This window comes from Struthio camelus, chromosome 14 (assembly GCF_040807025.1).
Source record: "Struthio camelus isolate bStrCam1 chromosome 14, bStrCam1.hap1, whole genome shotgun sequence".
Taxonomy (NCBI): domain Eukaryota; kingdom Metazoa; phylum Chordata; class Aves; order Struthioniformes; family Struthionidae; genus Struthio; species Struthio camelus.
Window position 1 is genome coordinate 4,203,759 of NC_090955.1, and position 23,356 is coordinate 4,227,114.

At 41.5% G+C, this 23,356-nt stretch overlaps 1 protein-coding gene and 1 long non-coding RNA gene across 7 annotated transcripts in view; one reads left to right on the forward strand and one right to left on the reverse strand.

Moving 5' to 3' along the window:
• Window positions 1-23,356, forward strand: part of LOC104153253 (uncharacterized) — a 138,667-nt gene that overhangs the window by 80,247 nt on the left and 35,064 nt on the right. For 4 of the 5 annotated variants that reach the window (XR_011134493.1, XR_696195.2, XR_696196.2 and 1 more), the window contains exon 4: window positions 18,998-19,127. This is a non-coding gene — a long non-coding RNA (uncharacterized lncRNA). Of the gene's footprint in view, window positions 1-13,375; window positions 14,179-18,997; window positions 19,128-23,356 lie in introns of those variants that run through there. The other variant, XR_696197.2, reaches the window with a different exon arrangement.
• LOC104153252 (uncharacterized) overlaps window positions 13,270-23,356 on the reverse strand; it is an 83,271-nt gene continuing 73,184 nt past the window's right edge. For both annotated transcript variants that reach the window (XM_009689054.2, XM_009689055.2), the window contains exons 2-3: window positions 15,248-15,751; window positions 13,270-13,383 (exon numbers count right to left, since the gene is read on the reverse strand). In XM_009689054.2, the coding sequence (XP_009687349.2) occupies window positions 13,270-13,383; window positions 15,248-15,751 (618 nt within the window). The remainder of the gene's footprint in view (window positions 13,384-15,247; window positions 15,752-23,356) is intronic.

Here is a 23,356-nt window from a genome sequence, read left to right on the forward strand (position 1 = left end):
AGTATCAGCCTGATCACATAGGTACATCATGCTGTATTAAGTTATTTTAATGTGATATGACTCATATATGTGTGTATATATGTATACATACACTAGAATTGAACTCATTAAGCCAGGAGAAATAAACATCCATGAAGAATATAGGACATAACCCATCTGCCCAAACCACTCAACATGCATAAAACCCATAGAAAATGTCACTTATTATGAATGGGGCACATTTACCTTTTCCTGCAAAGTATGGTCTACTCTTTCTTAATCCAAGTGTGAAATTTACTTTCTTGAGGAAGCTCTTGGAAAGTGATTTATCCCGAGTACTGCAGACCGTCGTGAAACGGAGGCCGCAGTGCAGCCTACCGCAGAGATGGGCTCAGCCGTGCCTCCGGCCTCCTGTGTCACGGCATTTCCTCTGATTTGATGAGGTCCCCATTGCTGGAGTGAAGGAATTCCCTGAGCTGGTTTCCCAAAGCCGTTTGCTTGTGTTATGGTGAAGAACGATGAACTTCACGTTGGTGTTTCTAAAAGTCTGAGGCTGGGAACTGTCCGAACTCCTGTAGTTTAAAATGAACTTTGTTTGCTATGGTAAAATAGATATTGGTCCTGCGGTGGCACATTATCTAGCAGTGATGTGGTCTGAGCTCAGTATCCTAACAGATCGTGGATCAGCAAGGGTGGGCATGTTCTCCTTACATCTGTGGAGCAGAGTGGTGTGGTAATAAATATTAGATGATGTTTCTAGCTAGCACATAATCTAAATTCTACAACTGTATTTCATGTATTAAAAAAAGAGAAGTGAATTAGCATCCCATAGAGATATTTTACTTAGGCTTTCTTATTTCCTAACTTGATAAATACAGGAATAAAATACTCAGAGATGTAAAACTCATTTTAGTAAATCTAGCTTTTAATCTAATTTTACTAGAATTTAATTATTTAGGATGAAAATAGGAAAAGAAAAACATTGTTGAAATGATCATAGTTTAGGACTTAAAATATGCATTTTTTAACATCCACTAATGAGCAGAAAACAAGATATGCCAGAATCTTAAAAATTTCATATTGCAGAGAAATAAAGGAAACCTATGTTAAATGTGAGTCTGTTCTCACATACATACCTATTTCACTGCAGCAGGTTTCTACTGACCTCAGTGGACTTAACCGTGATTTACATTGTTGTAATTGAGAATAGAACAAAACCCATTGTGTGTTGTGCAGAGAGTTGCATAAATCATAGCAACTGGCTTTAGCTTTCAACACTGTATATGATTACATTTAAAGGACATCTTTTGTATGTATTACTTTTACATGAACATAACAATTTTCATCTCTCGATTCAGGGAAATTCCAGGGAATATTATTTGCAGTATATCTGAATTGCAACATCTGTCCTGATCTTCTTAGCATTTTGGTGCTCATATTGCTCCAAATATTTTTGCTCACCTGTGCATTTGCAAAAGTGTTTTTTTTTTCTTTGCTTGCTTAGTGTTTTGTGAGCTGTGGGTATTGACACCATCTGTGGGCAAATGTCTGCCATTGGACAGAGGCGTCAAAATGCTGGCCAAAACTGCTCACCACTAGCAGTGGCTACAGTCTAACCTTTTCCTCTGATTTTATGTATGGGAGACAAGGAGAGTATGTAGGGGATTACTTGCTGTCATTGAAAGTCATTCCTTGTCTTTGGGAACAGATGACGTCACCTTGAATGTAAGAGGAAACTTCTGGGAAAGGGACACAGAGCCCAGGGAGGTATGCCAGGCAGAAGCTGGAGCTGAAGGAAGGATGGAGAAGTAACATCCTCAGCTGGCAGCAGGTACAAGGGAGGAAGTGTCGTGGAGGAAAGGGACAGGCAAGCAGAGGTTCACAGATTGCTTGTTCAAAGTTTGTGTCTAGTGTCAGCATTGCTCCTGGAATAACTTTGCTTGGTCTGGAGGAGCCCCCTGGCCGAAAGCCCGCTTTCTTTTGTCCCTATTTTGCCTTGGCTAGCGGGCCCGGGCACTTCTTGGGGCAGGAGGTCTGCAAGACAGGCTTTTATGCTCTGCAAAGCTGCTACTTTGACATCATTTCCTCAGTGGTGGCACACAGATGCTTCTTCTCTTTCTGAGGACCACAGAAGTTCAGAGATCTGGCACCTGTCACCTACGCAGCATTTCCTGAGCTGTGTACTTAGCACTGGATGAGGACGAGTCTCCTGCAGATACCGCTGCAGACGGCCTTTGCAGCTTTAGGTTGCGTCGGCTAGCTTAAAAGATTTCCTTGGATTGAGACAGCAGGCAGGCCTGTAGCTCAGCTAGTCCCTTATTTTTTTGCAGGTGAAGTGTTTTCCAGTATGTCATATGAATTGGGGACTATGTACATTCGCCTGCCATTTCAGGATAGTTAGCAAGTTTCCCTTCCCAGTGATGCTATTTGGATTCGTAGCCCAAGGTGACAATATGTGCATGTCGCTGGGAGGTTGGCCCAGAAGTGGCAGCATTGATTTGGGATTACTTGGAAAACCTTGATTGGTTTTGAATCACTGATCATCTGGAATCCATTTTATTACTGCCGGGGAAAGGGAGAACAGAGCACTCCAGTTAGCTGGCACTCATTTTCAACCATGTCAGCTAATTAGTCTAAGACCAACCAGGTGGGAGAGGATTTATCATACTGCTTTCAGAGGCCCAGACAGTGGATATGGCCAGTTCAGGCACTTGGGAATTGTTCTTTTACAGGAGGAGGAAGACAGCAGGGGAAGGCAGACTCCCCATTCTGCCTTCCTTTGTGGAAAGGGTTACATGCGCATTAGGTTTCAGTCTGCAGCACACTGGTTGTAACCCAGATGGCTTTGCCACCTAAAACTGTCTCTCATAAAACTGACAGTTACGTCTCTGTATTGTAATGGATGTGAACTAGGAATTAATTCAGACCATCAGGTGCTGAGGTATGTTTGCTAGAGGATTTACATCTTCCAGGCAGGAGTTTCTTCCTACTGCTTTGGTGATCTCCCTGCCAGAAGGGGCAGGCTGAAGGCGATAACCTCTGGCTTGCACGCTCATTGTGAGTGCAAGTACGGCCTGTACGGCCTTACAAGGCGCACCTGTAGCAAAGGTGGGGACAATGTGAGTGGTAGAGCTGACATGTGGCACTTGGCGGTGATTTCTCCCATTGAGCCTTGGGTAAAGAGCTGGAAATCTAACTCTTCTCTACTCCAGCACAGTCTGCAGCCATCTCGGGGAAGTGGTACCTCTGGACTGTGGGTATGCGGTCGAGTCTAGGTACTGCGCGCTGATTATATGTAAATCAAATTACCTCATTTGACAAGGTCGTATGTTCAGAGGCCAGCGTCTGTCTCTGAGAGCACTGCTAATGTCTCATCCCTGTGACAGAGAGAGTCATCTACCCATTCTTCCTCCCCTAATTTAAACTTTCAGAGAACTCTATTTGCTATAAACGGAGTTTCTGCCCTGCTTCCCCAAGCATTTGTCTTTGCAAGCCTTAGCCTAGGCTCTTCCGTGATTGCTCACTTCCTTTGACATTTCTTTTATTGCTCTCTCGTGGACGAGCTCATGCTAACACATGTTGGAACAGTAACATCTTTTTGTAGCACTGGTTTTAATTAGTCTTCACCTTCCCCCGGGATCGTTGTTTGCTCTGAAGCTTCCTGCAGGTGCATATTTTGTGCCATGTAATTCACTGTATTACCTGTATGGTAACACAGCCGTCTCACCAGGAGCTCTTGGTGATTGTTTGCCTTTTAGCTCATTGTCTGTTTTTCCTTGAGCGTGCAGACTTCCCTGACGTTAGCTGATGAAAATTACTGGTGAGGTGGAATGAATTTTTTTAATGGCAGGAGAAAGGAAAGATGAAGGCAGACACTTTCAAAGCTGCTTCTGCAGCTTCAGTATTCAGTGCTCATTGGCTTGAAGGGAAGTTGGCATCTGAGTCCCGTAGACAGCTTTCAAGGAGTTTTCTTTTAAAATATGTTCAGAGCAGAAATGGAGAAAGTGGTTTGTAAGACAAGTAGGGTAGTGAATGATGTAGCATAAGTAAGCTGGGTCCTCCTATTCTATCCCTGTTTTGCTGTACTTACCGTGATTAATCACAAGACTAATTAGGAAAGAAGTTGTATTAACTGTGCTACGAAGGCTTGCAGATCTGCTCTCTAAATCTGCCATGCAGCACTTTTATATTACTGCACTCCCATGCAGTGTCTTTGATAATTCCACACGGTCCTCTCTTTAGCTGGTAGGCTCTGTAAACCTTGCCTAATTACTTTTACGTTCTACATCTTGTCATTACAGTATGTACACTTGAATCTCTGTGCCATGGTATTTGCAGCAAATTTTGTTAAAGATATCAGATCATCAGCAGTTTTGCTTCTCTAAATCATGGAAGATATAAGACCTGGAAATTTTGTACTCAAAGATCTTGGTTTACTTTTTAACAACTGGTGTCCTGACTTTTTGCTTATGTACGTGAGCTGCGTCTTGGCCCATTTAATTGAAGTCTTCCCTTGGTATGCTGTTGCTGACAAATTAACTGCAGTCAAAATATTTATTATAATGGCGGCCATTTACCATAATTCTGTGTCTGACCTGGGCTCTGCCACAGAGTTTCTGTGTAAATAGAAGCTCCCAAATAATCCCTAATCAATGCAGTCGATCTTGTTTTAGTGGGACAAAGCCAATCCGGTATTTCAGATTTTCCGAGGGAGTTCTGTCCGGGATAGGGAAGAGGAAGGACACATCATCCTCGTCTCTGACAAATTCCATCTTGCTCCGCTCACATACATTCAAAATACGTCAGTAATGAATATGTAGTTTTCTCACCTGAGCACATCATCGCACCAACAGCATTTTCCCATTAGCTCCTCTTTGTGGTGCAGCAAACATAAGCTACTTGTTCTCATTTTCATGACCTCTCCTCACTCAGTTATCTCTCAATTCATTACTGGGATGCTGCCTTCATGGCCCAATAACACCAGTATGCATTGCTCATTTATTGCAATTTCGAGGAGCACCTCTCCACAGCCTAGCACGCTCACCTCAGCTGTGGGAAGAGCTCCCCCAGCTGTGCAGTTGCTTGGCTGCTTCCTTTCAAGCTCTGCTCCTCGCCATGCCCCTTGCGAAAAACAGCAGCTCAAGAGCGGGGGGGCAGCGGGCATGGGGGCACCTCTGGTTTCCACGCAAACCGGCGCTGTGCTGTTGTTTCTTAACTCTCTCTGTCCCTATTGCAGATTAAGGCATAAAGCAGTGAGCTCAGAGAAGACCTCCTGCCTGGCAGCCTGTGAGGCGCGCAGAGCAAGTGATAAATATTAGAAATAAGTTCTTTTTCTGCTTGTGTACACGTCTGCTAGCACACTGCCTGCAAATACGCTGGGCTTTTTACTCCCCTTGCTCTGGGCCTTGGCCTCCGCTACGCACTGACAGAGAAATCTGTGCTCTGCTTTTGTGGCCCAGGCCTGTCTCCAGCAACTGCTTCCGCCACATGCAGCTTGGGTTTTTATTCTTTCATTTACTAGCTTAATGAGCTGGGAAATCATTCCTGTGCTCTTCATGCAACTAGAGAAGAAAGCGATTCTTTCATAATTAGCTACTGCATCTATTTATGTATTTTTTAACACATTATCATTAATCAATTACCATTGCAGGAGTCAGTAAAACAGCTTTGCAGGGCTAAACATTATGTATTGATACCAGTTTAAACTGCTGTTTCCTTCACTCAACCATTTATTTTTATGTTAACCTGAAGAGTTGTATCTTGTAGTATTTTCTTAGGCAAAATTCCCATTGATTTCAGCAGGATCCTGGAAGAAGTTCTTCATAATTAAGGTCAAGCTATTTCTAACGCGGATGGCCATTTAGGGACTGGACTTCTGATCCATGATGAAGTGGGTAGAGAGAGGAGCAGCTGCTGTCAGAGCTCATCAGCCAGTTGAGGGCCTGCAGGGACAAAATTGAAAGGGCCAGGAGGAAAGAAAGGAGGGTGAGACCAAGAAGTCTTGAGTTTGCCACGAACAGATGCAGGAAGGTTTGGGAGGTGAGCATGTAACTTACTTCCACATGTGAATGTCCAGGTGGGAACAGTTGGCCAGAGAGGATATGGGGAGATTAAAACTGGAACTATTCTTGATTGATAGACTAAAAGCAGAACTATGATGGACAGCATTGCATGCTACATTGAATTATTTTCTTCATCAAGATGAATAATGATTTGAGGGCCTAGACAATAATGCAGAATAATGCAGTTTTGATTAGTTTAGTTTGAATTCATATTTTAATGTCGTCTTCTTACCTGGTGGTGTAGACCATCCTGCCCTGTTCTCATGTTACTTGTGTGAAGTGGAGATACAAAACCAAGACCTGTGACTGTATTTTTTCAGTCATTCCCTGCTACTTCTCTTAGCATTACTCATCACTTTAATTTGTATTCTTTCAAGGATGGAGACTAAAAAGGTGCAACGGCAATGGTAGCAACGGCAGAAATGGCTGCCTGTAATGCCAGGCAAGAAACAGTGCACAGGCACCCCCTCCTTGCAGGAGGAGGAAACGCTCTATGCCTCCCCCAAGCACATGGCGAATGTAGCATAGTCCCAGGCAGCGCAAATCTAAAGAGGCTTTTTGTTCTTGAATATGTTCTTATTTTGGAGAGATTAGGTACACTTCATTTCTGTTTATGCAACATGTGAAATTTGAATGTGGGTTGAGCTGGTGTTTAGGTGAGTGCTGCTTGACTAAAAGACTCTGGATAATTTGCACAGACTTGTTTTAGACCTGATGATGAGTGAACCTACACTTCCCCAACAGACTGATAGCTTCAGATATAGTAATTAACTTTTTAACTATTGAAACACAAGCGGAGGAGAGAATGCGCTTTGGGCTGGACTGGGGTGCGGGAAGGTCATATGATTTGTTGCAAAGTAGAAGACAGTTTTTTTCTAGCCTAACGTCTAAAACTGCGTTATGTCAGAAACATTCTCACAGATTTCAATGGGTCGGCTTGCCTGGCTTAGGTGGAGGTGGCTTTAGCTTTAGCTGCATCGTCTGTGCACTTTATAGAGTTTAAAAAGAGAAAACTATGAGGGACGCCAAAGAAATAAACAGTTGCATCATTAAGCCTTCAACATATGCAGACAGGGGTTTGGCACATTTTGACTTCCCAGTGGTAGCCACTTTGTTTGGTTTTGATCATTTAGTTAAGCATTAAAGATATCACAAAGCTTTGCTACCATTTTTCCCTTTATTAAGTGCTGTCACAGAAACTGAATTTAATGCCTCTTCCTGTACTGTCTACCCTGCAACAAGCAAATGAAGGAAGTGGAAAGCGTAGACATTTAACTATGAATCTGGAAAAAAAGTTTGCAGAACTGCCTTCTAACGAAACTCCAGAAATTTTCACGGCCCGTGACGAACATATAGTGAATCTGCCGTTCCTTCTGTTCAGAGGCAACGGAACCTCTTCAGGTTCGAAGCAGACTCTGAGGACGGGACCCTGTTCAGCTGAGCACCACAATCATTTGTTTGGAGATAGATAATCTCTCATTGGAGAACCTTGCAGGTGGAAATTAGCACACACTAGCCTGCCTGCAATCCAAAGCAGCTCTCTAGGATCCTCTGTGGCAATAAACAAGGCTTTAACTGCTGCTGTGATGAGAATCAAAGAGTTTGTTACAGTGTCCAACCGCCATATTTTTCATGCAGACAATTAAACACCAATTTGCAGGGACAAAATTGTAGATAAAAGAATTAGCTTGCGCCTCAGTGATTCTTCATTAATAAATGCAGCTGGAATTAGTCTGCAAGGGATGTGACAAGAAAAGTGCTGACAGGCTCCTCTCAGCAGTGCGTTACCGCTCGGTTCAACCTGAGCAGCCTCCTGGCGTCGGGGGCTCCCTAGCTAACGGTGCCTCTGCCGCTCGCTGTGAGATTGCCAACAAAAAGCATTACCGCAGCGGTGTGCACACGCTGCACTGAAGGGCTGCTGGTAAGCCCAGGCTAGCCCAGCAGGGTGAGATGCAGGGTTGGACCTGGTGCCGGGCGGGTGACGTAGGGAACAGGACCCTTTGGCTGAAGCTGCAGAGCAGAAGCGAAGCCGTTTTGTCCATGGTAAAGACGTGATACGTCACTTGTTCCTTCAGTTTTCTCTCAGGAAGCCACAGGATGCTGTGTTACAGTGAAGTCGAGTGAACAGGAGAGCAGAACTTGGGGTTTTCTTGGAGCCGTGTGTGCACATTTTTCTCACTGTTATATTTTGGCCCTCTTTCACAGCAGGCAAGCTCCTTGAAGGGTCCAAGCGTCATGTTGTATCCTGCTTGCATTGCTTCCATATATGCTTGTTTACTCATAATGTAGTAAATTATGTTGTATCAGAGCTTTCAGAAAGGCTTCAGCTGATGCATCATGCCCGGTAAACACCAGTGAGACAGTGAGGTGACGTAACGACTCAGCATGAGCCAAGCAACGTTATCTCTGGAGGTACAACTGACTTGATAGCTGCTTTGCAAGTCATGACCTAATGATCTCAGTGTTCAAGCTGAAGCTATTGAGCACAAAAAATGCTGCTACCTGTTTCTTTTTTGAGACGTACCTCTGCCATGGCCATTAAATAGGTTGTATGTGTGCGACATCTGAATTTCATGGAGGAGTGGCATCATTTCTCGGTGGGTTTAGCTGTGCTGTAACGCTGCAGCCCATGTCCATGTTCATCTCCTGCTTCCACAGAAGCGATCATGGCCACTAGAAACAGCAGCTTCTGTAGCCCACAGCAGCTGCACCGCGTAACTTCCCTTCCTACAGGAGATGCAAGTTAACAGCTTTGTAGCATCACCCTCCTAGGTTAATAAAGACATTTCACAGTTTTACTCTGTGATCTATAGCAAACAAAAAAAATTTATACACGCAATAAGCATAGAAAAATTTTATACCAGATATTTTGATTAAAAGTTTTATTTATGATATTTTAGTCCATTTGAAATGCTGAGACTAGCTCTACCTTTAATGCAGGAAGGATTTGCTTTATCTACACTTTTTTTTAAAAAAAGGAGAGGAATAAGGATGTTTTTACATTTTAAGTACCACTATGTCAAGTACAAACTGGAACCTAGATTTTATTTTTTAATGAAACTTAATTTAGCCTAGTTAGGAAGCCAATAACCATATTTCCTAATTCAGTTTATTAAAGTAATAAACACAGCTATTCCAGGAAATGAAAACATATCTGAATATGAAATAGAGAGTTGTCTGAAGAAGATATTCAAGTGTGGGTGCCTGACATTTAGCAAGTAAACCTGTACATTTTGGTATAAGACAGACTTTTTTATTTCAACGGCACAGGGACAACAAGCGATCTCACTGATGTCTGTGAATGATGTAGATTCTTAGCACTTTTGAGACCCTGGCTGATTTCATTTGGACATTTAAGGTGAACTTAGATATCTAATTTTAAGCAACAAGATATTCATAGGCTTGTTTTAGGATCTTATTTTCAACTGTGATGACAGTTTCCACTGCATTAGGGAACCTGAAATAACAGAATGGGAGTTGTCATTTAATAATGCTCTTAACTCTTCTGACAGTATAGTGGAAGAATGCTGAAATACAACATAGTTATTAAGAGAGACCATTATTCATGTGCAGTAGAGTGTTTGTTATTCACCATGATGACTGATTTCATATAATTTTTAGAAAGAACAAAGTGGAAAATACCAAAATTGATCTATTGCCATCAAACTGGCATAGGAATGTACGGTTTCTTTCTCAACAGGCAAGGGCTCATGCAGTTTACTTTGAAGATGTTGCTTCCTTTGTCTCCTGAGAAGTGAAAATTTTGTTTTATTAGATCTAGGAACTAGCACACGAAAGGAAAGGGTTAAAAAGCCCAAGGCCAGGGGCTGGGAAGCTCTGAGGACCGCATCAGGGAGACCAAGCAGCCTGCAAGCTCTGACCTTTGCCAAATCCCAAGAGTAAGGTCTGAAGGGAGATTTAGCTCTGTATTGGTTTTTGAGACAGATTTTCTCTATAATGCTTTTGTCAAAATAAACAATATTTTAAAGAGGCGATTTGGCTGCAGGTTATCCCAGAGGGAATAGGGGTGCCGGGACTGGCCACAGCCATTTGGCCTCAGCCCAGGGACTGCAATGTTGGGCTGTCTCCATCGCTGCAGAGAACCATTGCATTTAGCCAACACCAGAGGCCCGAGGCCAGGAGATACATACACTCACGGACACAAGCATAGTTTGCCTATTTACTCTATAAAATGTAGATCCTTACATTTTAAGAGGAACGGTTACATCTCAGCAGGTGTGGGCTCTTGCCTGATGAAGCACTAAGTAGCTTCCATCTTTTCAATTCCCTTAAACAAGACTTATTTCACCTTTGAATTTTTTTGTTTAGAAGCATAGGAAGCTTGAGCAACCTTTCTCATAAATCAGCATGCAGATAATAGATGTGAATAGAATCTATAGAATAGTTAGAAAAATTGTACAGCTGTAGAGATATCAAGAGAACATTCCTGGATAAACATAGATTTTTGAGCATTGATCCCAGCCAGTTCTTGATAGTCCGCCTTTCTTTTAGAGTTTCTGTCTTTCCAGTAGTTAGTCATCTTAGTCTATGAAGACGCCCTTTCTGTTTTTTGTAGGCATGCATACAATTATTTGAAAAAGTTAAATTGTAATTAGAAGTGGACTAAGTAGACATGAATTCTATGCAAATTAAAAAGTTTGCATAAGTTTTGGCATTCAGCAGAGGTCACTTTCATTTGCTGTGTAATATTTTGAGTGAGACAGGCCGTTTCCCTTGAAAGCCGTGCTCTTTTCTGCTGAGCCACCCCTGGCTGGGTATTGTTCCAGGTGGCTGATCTTTCACTTCTTCTCTCATGAGCTGGACAGGGCTTGACAATTTCCTGTTCCCCAGGACCTACATGAGCTGCAGTTAATTAATTTCTTCCCCCCCCCCCCCCAAAAGATAATTGCTCTGATTTGCAATTAATGATTTTTTTTTTTTTTAACAAAGAGAGCCCCATTTCACTGCGTTGCTGGAGTCACAAATGACTCCGCACAAATGGTCTCCAGAATCCCCAGGGAGGTCCAGCTCCTCCAGGTCCTGTGGGGCTTGGAGCTTCCCGATCCTGAACACCCTCACAGTCCATTGCTTAAAGCAGTTACTAAGGAAGTTCTGCTCTCCCTGTTATTTCTGTGTCTTAGATACCTCTGTTGCTTCCTTTTATGGTTCTTTAAGAATATTGGTTGGTTTTCTTTAAAGAAGAACCTATGAAAAGGGGCAGGGGGGCAGCAGCTCGTGACAAGCCGTAGCCAAATACGCATAGGCGATTGTCAGTAGTATGAGAAGCCTTTTCCATTTGTTCTGAGAAAAGAAATATATAGCAGAGCTGCAGAAAATATGATACAAGGAGACTACCAGTTATTTCCAGAGTCCAGTTACAAACCAGTATGTGGTTAGTGGCAATATTTAGAATTTCAGCAACTTTCTCTTGCCCTCCAGGCGTAGCACGTTAGTTGAGTGTGCTTAAGAGAAGCACTCAGAATCAAATGAGAGCAGAGGCAGTCACGAGAGCCAGCCACTTGGAGAAATGCTTCTGAGATAGCTCCCATGAAAAATTATCACATATCAGCAGCTGCTGAATGGCACAGCAGTTGTGCCAAACCACCAGTCTGCAGCACCTGCTCGCTGCATACTGCTGGTTTTGGCAGCGAGCTAGGAAGCATCGTGCCTGTTCCTGCAGCTACCCAAGGCAGAAGGTCCCCGTACCGATTCCTCAGTGTGGGGACGGGATACACTGCACGCCCAAGCGCCGTTTCCTCTTCAGTTGCGTTAGCTGCAGAGTATCATTCAGGATCCGTTTGTAGTAATCTATGGGCAAGATGTCTGTGTGTTGAGTCTCAGCTTTTAACGCAGAAACTTTTCAAAAACCATGCAGTAAGGTCACTCCTCGTATGTATTTCAGTGCAATGTTTGCTGCGTTTTATATTCTGGGAAACACCATTAACGTGCTGTAATACATTTGAATGAAAGTGCTTTATTTCCTACTGGAATTTCATGCTGCTTGTGAATTTCTGAAATGGATTTCTGAGGGATAGTTGTAAGCTCAAAGCAATTTTCAAAGGGGCAGGCAGCAAGTCATTAGCAACCCTTTGAAAATAAATTCTTCTGTTTTGCATCAGTGACATTTGTGATCCCCTTTACATATACATTATTATGGTTATTCATTGGTTATCTTTCTGGTACTATTAAAGCAATCAGGAAAAATGTATTGCATGTTATGAGTACCACTTGTATTATACTAGCCGCCTAAGTAGGGACACAGGAACACTGGAACAGAAATGGAGCTGGGGAAAGATCTCCCGGGTAAGCATATCCTGTCTCCTGCTATCATATCCCATCATTTAGTTCATTTCACAGATATAAGTAATCTAAAGGTCTATGTTTTGTTGAATATGAAGGAAAAATATTATTCTAGTGTGCCTAAAGATGATTAAAATAAGCCAATAATAAATGTAGTTATTGTAAGTTACAACAGTTAGCATGAAGATTTTATCTCTACGGTTGCCTTAATTTGGGGTTTTTGAAAGAAGAGGTTATTTTATTCTGTTGAGCTGTCATTTGTTTCCCTGAGTGTTTTTTGTTGAAGACAATGAAATCAAGTCAGATCTTCTTCTCTTTTTAAAGCCTCACAAAAGAGCAAGGTTGTAACAATGGAGTGTCAGTGCGTATTATGAAAGAGCAGTTAGGTGCTCAAATGCTAATAAAGCCATGGCACTTGGATCCCTAACTCTTCTCTGCCACTCCGACTGTTTATGGCAGTTGGTTTAAGGCTCAAGGGCACAGATGCAGGTTAGGGATGTTGCACCTTCACCTTGAGCTCCTTCCTAGCTGGCCTGCAGCCCTCACCACCTAATTTGGGCCCATCAGATGAAGTGTCGCCTAATTCTCCGTGGTCTTCCTTGGGGAGCGCGCAGAGCCCTGCAAAGTTCTCCTGGTGCCTCGGCAGCAGTGGTTTAGTTCAGCCCGGGAGCGTGATTTTTGAAACAGATCTCCTGGCTGTCTCCCCTTACTGCATTTCAGTTTGCATCTCAATGTACATGAGCTGGATTCCTTCTGGTGATGCTGGAGGACGCGCTCCAGGAGCGTACCTAACATGCTCCCCCCACTACTAGGCATTCAGTGCGTGGGTAGACATCGCTGAACCGTGCACAGTGGGCAGCAGGTCCTCAGCACCGTTTCGCTCCAGAGATCCGCTGTGTTTGCAAGGACAGATAACAACCCATATGTCTTACAATGCCATTGTCCCCTTGCAACAGCAAGCCTCGTCGCCGGTTCTCCGCTTTCCATACAAATGGATCAACCTTTCCTCCTGATGCCTGGGAAACCAACTTCTCGCTACCACCTAAGAATGAACAAGATTTGCTGTTATAGATCACAAGTATGAGATTTATTTTAGATTACAAGGATTTCATCTGAAAGTATTTTTTAGAAAGGAGAACTGTGCGGCTGAAGAAACTATTTAATTCCTATGCAAGTTGCCTGCAGCATTCTGCTTCTGTGAGGAGAACCCTATGGAATTTAAAAGCACAGCGCCTGAAGAGCTCTTCCAGATTATGAAGAGAGCAAAATAGCTCCTGTAGTGTTTTTTCCTAGCTTATTTTGGCTGTTTCTCTCTTTCCGGTTGAAACTGCCTGAAGTGAGACTAATCAACTATTCCTCCGGAGAGAAAGGCAGGCTACTGGAAATAAAAATAATAAATCATAGCATTTTACTATAAAAAACAATATACATCGAGGGAGTGTCTTTTACAATCTTATATTGCTATCTTCAACAATAGCAAGCTAATAAAATGGGAATTTAATTCAAGTAGGATGTTTCTAGCAAATTGTCATGTGAATACTGCTATGTCTACATGCACGTTTTCCACCCGGAATTGAAAGAAAAAGTTAAATTTTAAAGAAGGGGCTTAAATTTTCCTGCTTGTTTCCTGTTTTCTGAATCTTAAGCAAGAGAGATTGTTTTTCTTATACAGAATCACACTGCAAGAGATGATGCATTTTATTAATGACTGACCATTGCTATGGTGAATTCAAGATATTAGTTATATTAATTATCAACTTATTTAGATGTATACCAAAGCCTTGGTTTCATTCAAGGGCATGTGTTTTTCATTCAGATTTCTCTGAACATGACTCAGGTGAGTGGATACATAACTATAGGGGTAATTTTGCTCTGCTTTTGTTCAGCTGCATATGGCAAGAGATAAGTCTACTTTTTTACATTTTTGGGTAACTGGAGTATTGTTTTCTTAAAACTTTTCGTACAACCTAAAAGAGAAGGCTGTTGTCTCAAACACCTTTTTTTTAATCCACTCGGCTGGAAGGGCCTATCACTTACTACATGTTTGTAGACTGTGTATCACAGTAGTACACTGCAGCAGCTAGCTGCCACAGCAATACTTAATGTTAAGAGCAACAAGAGCTAACTGGAGGCATCTCGTAGGGTAAGAAATACGCAGTGGTATCCTGTAGTATTTGATACATAGCATTTGATCAGAAAATTGAAAGATGGCTGTAGTGCACAAATCCAAAAGGTAATGAAGGCTAAAAATCTTTGTATCTTCATACAATGTACAACACCATCTTTTAGCTTTTCATAAGCCAGATAAATCCTTCACAAACTATCCCAAAATAGAAACAGCAGTAGAAATCAGTGAAGTTGTCAGCAAGTATTTTTGAAGGAATCTCAACACATTTCTTTTCCCGGAAAATGTTTCTACAGCAGTTGATTCTGCAGCAAATTTCAACTTTCCACTGCCACTTAAAAATAACTTGCAACTATAATTTACATACGCTTGTAGAAGAAAGCACCTTTTTTGGTCCAGTTTCCCCAAAATAGCTTGTGCTTAAAGAAAATCTATCATCTAGACAATTCAAATCCAACTGCAGGACACATCAGGAGGCTAAGAATTACTTAAAACATGAGTTAGACTCTTTTTTTTTAATGCAACATTGACTCCAGTTGCTGGTTAGGTTTTTTAAAAATAAGCCTCTAAACAGCAAAGTGCTCAAACAACACATGTAAGCACATCAGTTAGTTTCAGTAAGGAAGTTAATTAAGGAAGCCCAAATCCAGAATTTGTGACGATGAAACAGTAATGTTCATGACTGAATTGGCATTAATGAAGTGTAACTGAGTCACAAATATCCGGCTGGTCCCCCTTCCAAAAATATCAAGTGAGGCAGAACATGCTAGATGGAGATTACCCCAAAATGAGGGATGCTTTCGCGGGCTGCTCCAAGAAATAAGATTTGGTAGTTCGTAGTCATGGTGTGTACTTGAGGCCATGAGTATCGGGAAAAGCCGCTGCAGCTGAACTCAGGGCTGCGCAGAAGGTCGGGGACAGGTGGTCGGGGACGGGTGGCTTTCGCACCTCTCGCCTCCCTGCCATCCCTGGAGGCGCTTTCCTGGCGCGTCCGATGGCCCGGCCCAACGAGGATTTCGCAGCAGGGAAGGGGCCCCCACGGCAGTGATACCGCCTCAAACCACCATGCTTTGTGCGGATTACTCGGATAGCGCTCTCCCCCTGCATGCGGGCAAGCCTGTAAATCAGAAAGTAATTGTGTCGACTGTGTATTTTGTTGAGCGACTTTGTACGAGGTGGCTTCAGAGTCTGCCAGGACCAAAGCAGCTGTTAATCTGCCAGTGATATTGTGCCATTGTTCTTGATTAGGCACTTCTGATGTCGAAAGCATGTTCAAACTCCTAATCTGAAAAAAAAAAAAAAAGGTAAATTAAAGTGATGAAGCATTGTTAATATATTTAAATGAAATGCAAGATAAATTTCCCTACTGGAAAGAAGATTCAAGCAACTTCCTTTTGATAACATTCAGAAAAATATTTGAAGTTCCTTTTCCAGGAGCCATCTTTTAATTTCTAACGGTTCGATGCAGTTGTTCACATCAAAAACCATTTAGGATTGTTCTTGAATCTAGTAAAATGGGTGAAAATGTTGCATTTTTACTACTGAAGTCCTAACTTTAAACTGTTTTAATCATTTGATTATTAACCTTGACATGAAAAGTGACAGAAGCCTTTAATGGCTTAATAACTCAGAGGAGTCCTAGCTTCTGAATGGAGTTCATAAATGTGGCTTAAAAGTGATATACATTATCTTCATACGAGTAGACACCATATCCTTGAAGGATAAGGAAAAGCAGCTTAAGATTTGCTGTGGAAATAATTTTTTCTGTAGGATTGCTTACGTTGTCACATCCCCAAATGTGTCGTGTTTTGCAGCTGATACATTCCAACATGATGCTTAATTATTTTGGCATTCTGCGGTATCCGTAGACACAGGGCATACTCTGCCATTAGAAAAAAAAGTGTGTGTGTGTGTGTGTGTGTGTGTGTGTGTGTGTGTGTGTGTGTGTGTACACCCAAAACTCGAAGTGCTAAGCTTTGGGCTAGTGATTACAATAGTTGGCTCTGTAGTGATGAAAGGTTGTTTTTGAGTCTGCATTTATAGACCGCTAAATCATGTGGCTCTTGCATTTTTCTATTGAGAACGTTACTGCCGTCAGTCCCACGGCACAGCCAGCTTCATCATCTGAGAGGCACTTCACTTTATGTGTCTCTCTTTTTGCTCTGTGACACACGTCATTGTGTGCTGCTAACCAAATACACACACTCCATGCAGCTCCTTCCCTGTGGCCCTTTGTGTTGGTACATGCTGCTGTTACATGCCTTGCGGTCCAGCCCTTGTTTACGTTTAAGTCACGACATTCAGCCCAGTTTGTCTGTTCTCCATAGGCCACGTAAGTATTTCAGAATAAAACTTGCTGGGCTGGTTTTTATTGTCCTTATGCTGATCATATTGCTCTCTCCAGCTCTGTGTTTTAAGTTCTTTTTATGTCTCATTATTTGAGGTTCCTTCTGGTGTTGAGCTAGTTGATGGTTGTAGGGTTTGAATAATAAATGTAATTTGTCAGTTCAAATAAAAATCTCTGTATCAATTTTTTCATGTTACTGTTACTTTTCTTGTAATTCTTGTCTAGTTGCTTAGTCTAGTGATGTTGATCTTTATAACTTTGTCAACAAATGGTGTGGTTGAGCAGCCTCTCCCCATAATACATTTATGCTCCAGAGAGAGCTAGCCTTTATGCGTATTTGATTCCCACTTGTTTAATTTGTTGCAATGCACTCTCATTTAAAGTTTCAATGTCATCTCCAGCACTGACAGATTGTTCTCCTTCCTCCCCCTTTTTTAGTACAAGATGTATAAAAAAAACAGTTGCAACGATAATGTACATAATGACCTTCCATTTGCTTTCTAGTGTCTGTAGCCTTCATTTGCTAAAAGCTTCTGTTCCCTTTTAAAGCTTACTGTGTGATTCAGCCTGTATTTTCATCTCAATCTGTATTATACATGCATATGTGCGTATATAAGCATGTATGTGTGTGTACACAGGTAATTTCACCACACTGTGCTGGGAAAGTCCCCTGCTTCCATCATGAGCCCAATATCTGGCCACCATAGCTGATTAAGGTCTTGGAATTAAATCCTTCAAGGACAGTCCTACCAGCTTGCAGAGGTACAGATGACACTAGACAGACAAATCCATTGGCAGAGTGTCATTTTAGGAGCTCCAGGAACCGATAAAATGCTGCATGGGGGGCGAGCAGCTCTGCAGCTGCGGTCAGCCCTGTAGCTTGGCAGTTTTCTGTCCCTGCTGGAGTTGAGTTCCTCCCAAAAGCCCAATCTGCACAGGCTTTTGGCTCTTTCCATGTGTTATACATATCCTCTTTTCGTTATACACATCCTGTCTTATACATATCCTGTCCACTTAAGGGGGTTCACAAATTTACCTTGATTACATGCCGCCTTTTTAGCCACTGCCATGGCCAGCAACAGCAGTCCACGTGCAGGATAGTCATGCCGTGATGTGCAAAGTTTTGCAGTGCTACAGGTACCGACCAGGACATTCTCATGTCTCGTGCCACCACTGGCCATATATCTTTGGCTAAATATTTACAGCAGTCTAGTAAAAAAGAATAAATTGGTAGAGAAGGTCTCTCTTCTGTTGTTACTCCCAGTTACCGCGCTTTGTTTTGTCCTAGCTAAGGGAGGACAATTGTGAGCTTACTGCTTGTGAGCGGTCACGGAGAGCTGTGATGCTGTATAACCGAGTGCCAACCTGAGGTAGCCAAAGGAGATTTTAGAGAAGTGGGAGCCTGAGGACAATAGTGTTTATTTTCCAGCTCTAATAAAAGACAAATATATTATGGTATGGCTGTAAAGGTTGATTAATGCCAGTACTCCGCTTCCCCTCACTGAAGTGTGTAGGAAAGAGCTTGTGGAAGTCAGTGGATGTTTTGCCACTGCCTTCCATGATTGGGCCCCAAATAAATGGTGATTCATGGAGGCACTTAGATGGCAAATGTGAAAAATGAAAATGACCTATCCATTAACTTAATCATCATTCCATCCCTCCTCTAAGGCAAATAAAGGGCTAGATGGAGGCAGATGTTGTTGTAATTGAGGTCTTTTTTCTTATTTGAAGGGACCAATTTCTAAAGGTCATTGATGGAACTTGATGGAAATAAGCCTTTAAAGTGTGAATATTGATGGCTGAATAAAGTGAGTCTTCAGAAGGCAGATTGTGCAAAAAACCATAACTACTTTAAGAAAATTATGGGTCAAACTCTTCTCTCACTCTCTCACTCTATAAATCTAAAGTCATCGGAAGAAATCATTGACTTAGTGTAAATGAGGGCACAGCTTTCCTCACTGGAATGAGTTTAAGATTTTTATTCTTACAGAGCAGAACAGAACAAAATTTGCTCTGATTTTTGTCAGAGCCCTGATAGACAGGGAGCCACATGTCATCAGAAAAGGACACCAGAAAAGAGACTGCAACTGTCAGATATCCACAAGAAAGGTCCTTTTTTCCTCTCCCTCTTGCATCTGCCGTAATACAATAACTGGCATGTGCTTTATCTGGCTTCTCTCACAGATGCTTGCCCTGCTGTGCCTACGCGGCAGAGAGAGGACTTCAGACTTTCAGCAATTCCTGCCTCGTGCTCAGCTCTGCAGAAGCTACTCTCCTGCCCACTCCGTAGTGCATCACGTGGAGAGCCCACATGGTGAGAAAAGGGATTTCGATGACCCTTACTTCCTTTCCATGCTTGGAGCCTCAACATTTAATCCTTTTGGTCCTAGAAAAGACACTAAACAAACTGTTAAAGCATTGATATTCTTGTGAGTGTACAGATTGGAAAGGAGAAAGACAGACAAGCTATCACTTCGTTTCCACTGCTTTTCAAATACTGTATTGTCCTCTGACTGGGCTTGCTTTTCTTCTTTGGTTTAATTCTCAGTCTGACAATGTGGCATCAGCATTCTAACATTCATCCTGGGGAATGCCTTTGCCTTCTCTGTGCCTTACCCAGAAAGTAGGTATGGATATAGGATTTTTTTAAGGTATTTTTTGAAGTTTGAAAACATATATAGAGACTACCCTTAATGCTTCCTCCTGAAAAGGGCAGAGGTGAGACTTTGTTTTAGTTTTGAGGACCAGTTACATCTAAATATAATGCTTATTCTTAAAATGTATTGAAAGAAACATACTCCAAAATAAGTTTACTGTTCATTATTCAAGTAACATTTTTAAACAAGAGCAATTCCTCCATTGATATAATAATCTATAGATATACACATATTAATTACATATTTATATTGGTTATATTGAGCATTTATTATAGGTCCATTTGTTTATATATGTAGATAATTCAGAAATATTTATAGAAATAACATGCAGATACATAAAAACATAAAAATAGTAGCAAAAACCTTAGCAAAAACCTACACAGACTTTTAGAACAAATGTTTATGGCTACTAGAAACTTTTGGAGGATGTTGTTTGTAATACTTTTCTGACACAACCTTAACTGTCATCACACAAACAGCCCTACTAAAATTCATCTCCTTTGGACAGTTGGTATGGTGTGATACCTAGCAGATAAAAGAAATCAAGGAGAAGAACCACTGTAGCCTAGAATACAAGAGTGAGATAAAAAGCATCACAAGGAACAGTCTCTCCTTTAGCCAAAAACAGGAGGTCAAATAAGTTCATCCTTCTGAGAATAACGTATAGCTCAAGTACACAGCTCCTCTCCAGGCAAATGGAAGACAAATTTACCAACATCCTAGGGAAAAAGGATGGATCGATGATGAGAATTGTGCTACATGATAGCACACTCCAGCACCACAGAACAGGAGAGAAGAGCAACAGAGATGTTTGGAGGAGGAAAATCAGGAGAAGCTGACGGGAGAAGGGAATGTCACCGTAAGGAGGGATGAACCCTGGGAGGATGCTAGCTCCTGCTTGGCATGCCTGAGAAATGCAAAGATAACATTAGCTAGACAGAGAGACAGATATAAAAGAACAAGATTGCAGAGGAGAAGTAAATCAGGAATTAAAGAGATTATCCTGTAATCAAAATAAATGCAGATGAAGCTCAAAAACCAGACAGAATCATAAAGGTGTGTGTAACCTGCAAGGCAGATGACTGCCAGGGCAGACTTGGAGAACCCCCTGGGCCTCTATAAGGCAAGAAACTGGAATGGGCTTTAACCAGTTTATGGGAACTCCTCAAGACAAACGTAAGTGGTTGCTACTTTCAGTAATATTGAATATGGGACACTACAGCTTCTGGCTTGATTCTTGGAGGAACTGTTTGCTTCTAGTCTTTCAAGCAGTTGCACTACACAATGCTACACCTGTATATACTGTATGAGTAGCTATCAAAGAGTAGTTTCTTATTAACCCTCCTGTCCCCCTGTCATATTACCATAGTATCTGCACTGCACACAGCTACTAATTCCACTTGTGTTACTATTGTGGAAGAAACTACAGAATGCAAAAGTCATGATCATTTTGGAGGGGTTTATTTGCAAGGTCTTCAGGGCAAAAACTTCCATCATTTCTCAGGTAACACTTGCTTTCTAGAAATAAAGTTTTCATCATCATAAATGCCATTTTCAAATGTAAATAGCCTTTTGTAGCAGAAGAAAAGAATAAATACTGATTAAACAACATAGTACTAAGCAAAAATAATTTTATTTAAATGCTGTTTTGGAGAGTTTTTAAATACATCTTTGTAACTACCTGCAGAAAAGTGGTGATCTTTTAGTAATCTGCCCTGGATAGACTTACATTTTTTTTCCTCTCAGCCCTATAAAAGCTAAATTTTGAAATATCTGTTATGCCTGGCAGGAGCTTTAAGCCCTTCTGAATATTGGGTCCTTAAAAAATATTAAGGCATATTAATACAGTTTGCTCGGCTAAGTTGCAGATGTGAGACTTTCAGTGGAGGCATGGTGAGCACTGCAAGATTTGTGCAAGTACTGGCAGTCCGCATTTATTTTTCATCTGCAGTAATCCCAGAAATCTTTCTCCATAGTCTTGAGAGAACCATTCAGTCGAGTTTTCACAAAGCTGTACAGAACGTTTCATGCTGCTTAAACGTTTCTATTTTCTCAGCCGGGCACTAGCCATAGCTATAAAGTGAGGCTGTGTATTTGGCTATGCCTAAGGTTTTCCTGGTTCCAGTCGCCATTTTCAGAATGAATATCTGCTGACAAAACTGACTGACTTCCGCAAAAATGTTCATAAATATTTCTCCCCCTTTGCTACACAAGATCAAGTTTTCACATAGAATTGACTCAAAGAGCGCTCTCAAAGTCCTTCCACTCTCGCAGTTCTTAGGAAACTTTGAACAGACTTTGTATCACTAAAGCCTGTGGAGCATGACTTGTCTCGATTGTTATTATCGGGCTTTATTGCTGGATATTTTCTGCTGACACATTTATATATGTGCAAATACAAAAATGTAAAATGTTTAACCTTCTATTCAAGCCCTGTTATTCACTTAGTGTGTGCAAAAATTCAGAGAGTTGTCCATTATGTCCGCAACTCTTCCAAATTTCCCTGTCTGTCCTTCACACCTAAGCCATCTGTTTGTCATTTCTTGGCGCTCCCCGTACCTCTTGCACAAGCGAACCATCTGCTCAGCGCCTTTAAACTTCTATTTACAATACATACTCTTTTATCTATTTTACCAGTCTTTGCATATGTCAAAATTTTAATTACATAGTCACATATTAGGATGTCATCGGCTCAGGGGGCTTTTTCTAACAACAGTGTCTGTGATGGTCTAGAAGGCATTTAAAATGTGTTTTATGGCTCACTGATATATGGTATTTATGAAAAGTGCAACAAATTTTGAAGTGAAGAAGCAGATGATGCATGAAGTCAATAATTGTTCCAAGAAACCCCCAAGTGATTGATGTCTGCATAATTCCATAAATGCTATTTCTTTATTAAAATACAATAACAATATTAATTTATATGAAAATTCACTTCAGCTAACAGCTAATGCATTTAAATTTCATATAATCTAATGCAGTCCTATCTCTTGTTAGGTTGGAAAGAAAGAGAAGTTTCTAGAAATTTAACATATACCTCAGGTCTATAAGCAGGTATGATTTTTATAAATGCTCTAAGTATGGTTAAGATATCCACCTCCGTAAGAGTGAGGGCAAAATTGATCTTACTAAACAAAAAACAGCTAAGAAAATCAAACAATGTCAAGGTTATATTGCATGTACTGCATATACATACATGATGCACAAAACCATACAGGTTTCCTCATTTCCATTCACAGATGAAACGTTCTTCATACAGATTGCCGCAGAAGGTTACTCACTCACTCAGGATGCTATTGCTTTGCTGATATCATTTCAGGATATTAAATGTTTTGCATGGTGATCAGAAACAGCAGTTTTGTCAAGGAGGACAAGGCATTCAGGACGAAAAAATTGGCTGGGTCCCTTACTGAATGGTCCATAATACAAAAGAAAAAGCACAAATCTGGAAATTACTTAGCATAAGCAGAGTGAGATTCCCTTCTGCTAGATTTCAAGGGCTTTGCCTGCATCTATCTGTTCTGACCCTCAGCTGTCAGGATTAGTCAACCTGTCTGTTAAAAAGGAGGTGATACCGACAATGAAATCTAATCGTATGTGGAAAGCACATCAGTAGGGAAGTGTTATCTATGGCTTTGAAAAATCTATCCTGAGAGAGATACAAACAGGTTCAGCTCTAGCAGAGGTAGGGCTCCCATTGAAGTACATGTAAGAGAGGTCTTCTGCACCAGGGCTGGTGTCCAGGAGTGACTTAAAGTCTAGCTGGCTCACTTGCTACGTCTGCAATTGCCTTTGTATGCAATCAGGAGATATTATAGAAACCTCTGCTTCCCCATCTGCTTGCAGGGAAGACTAAGAGCTACACAGAAGTCCTATAGAGTAGATC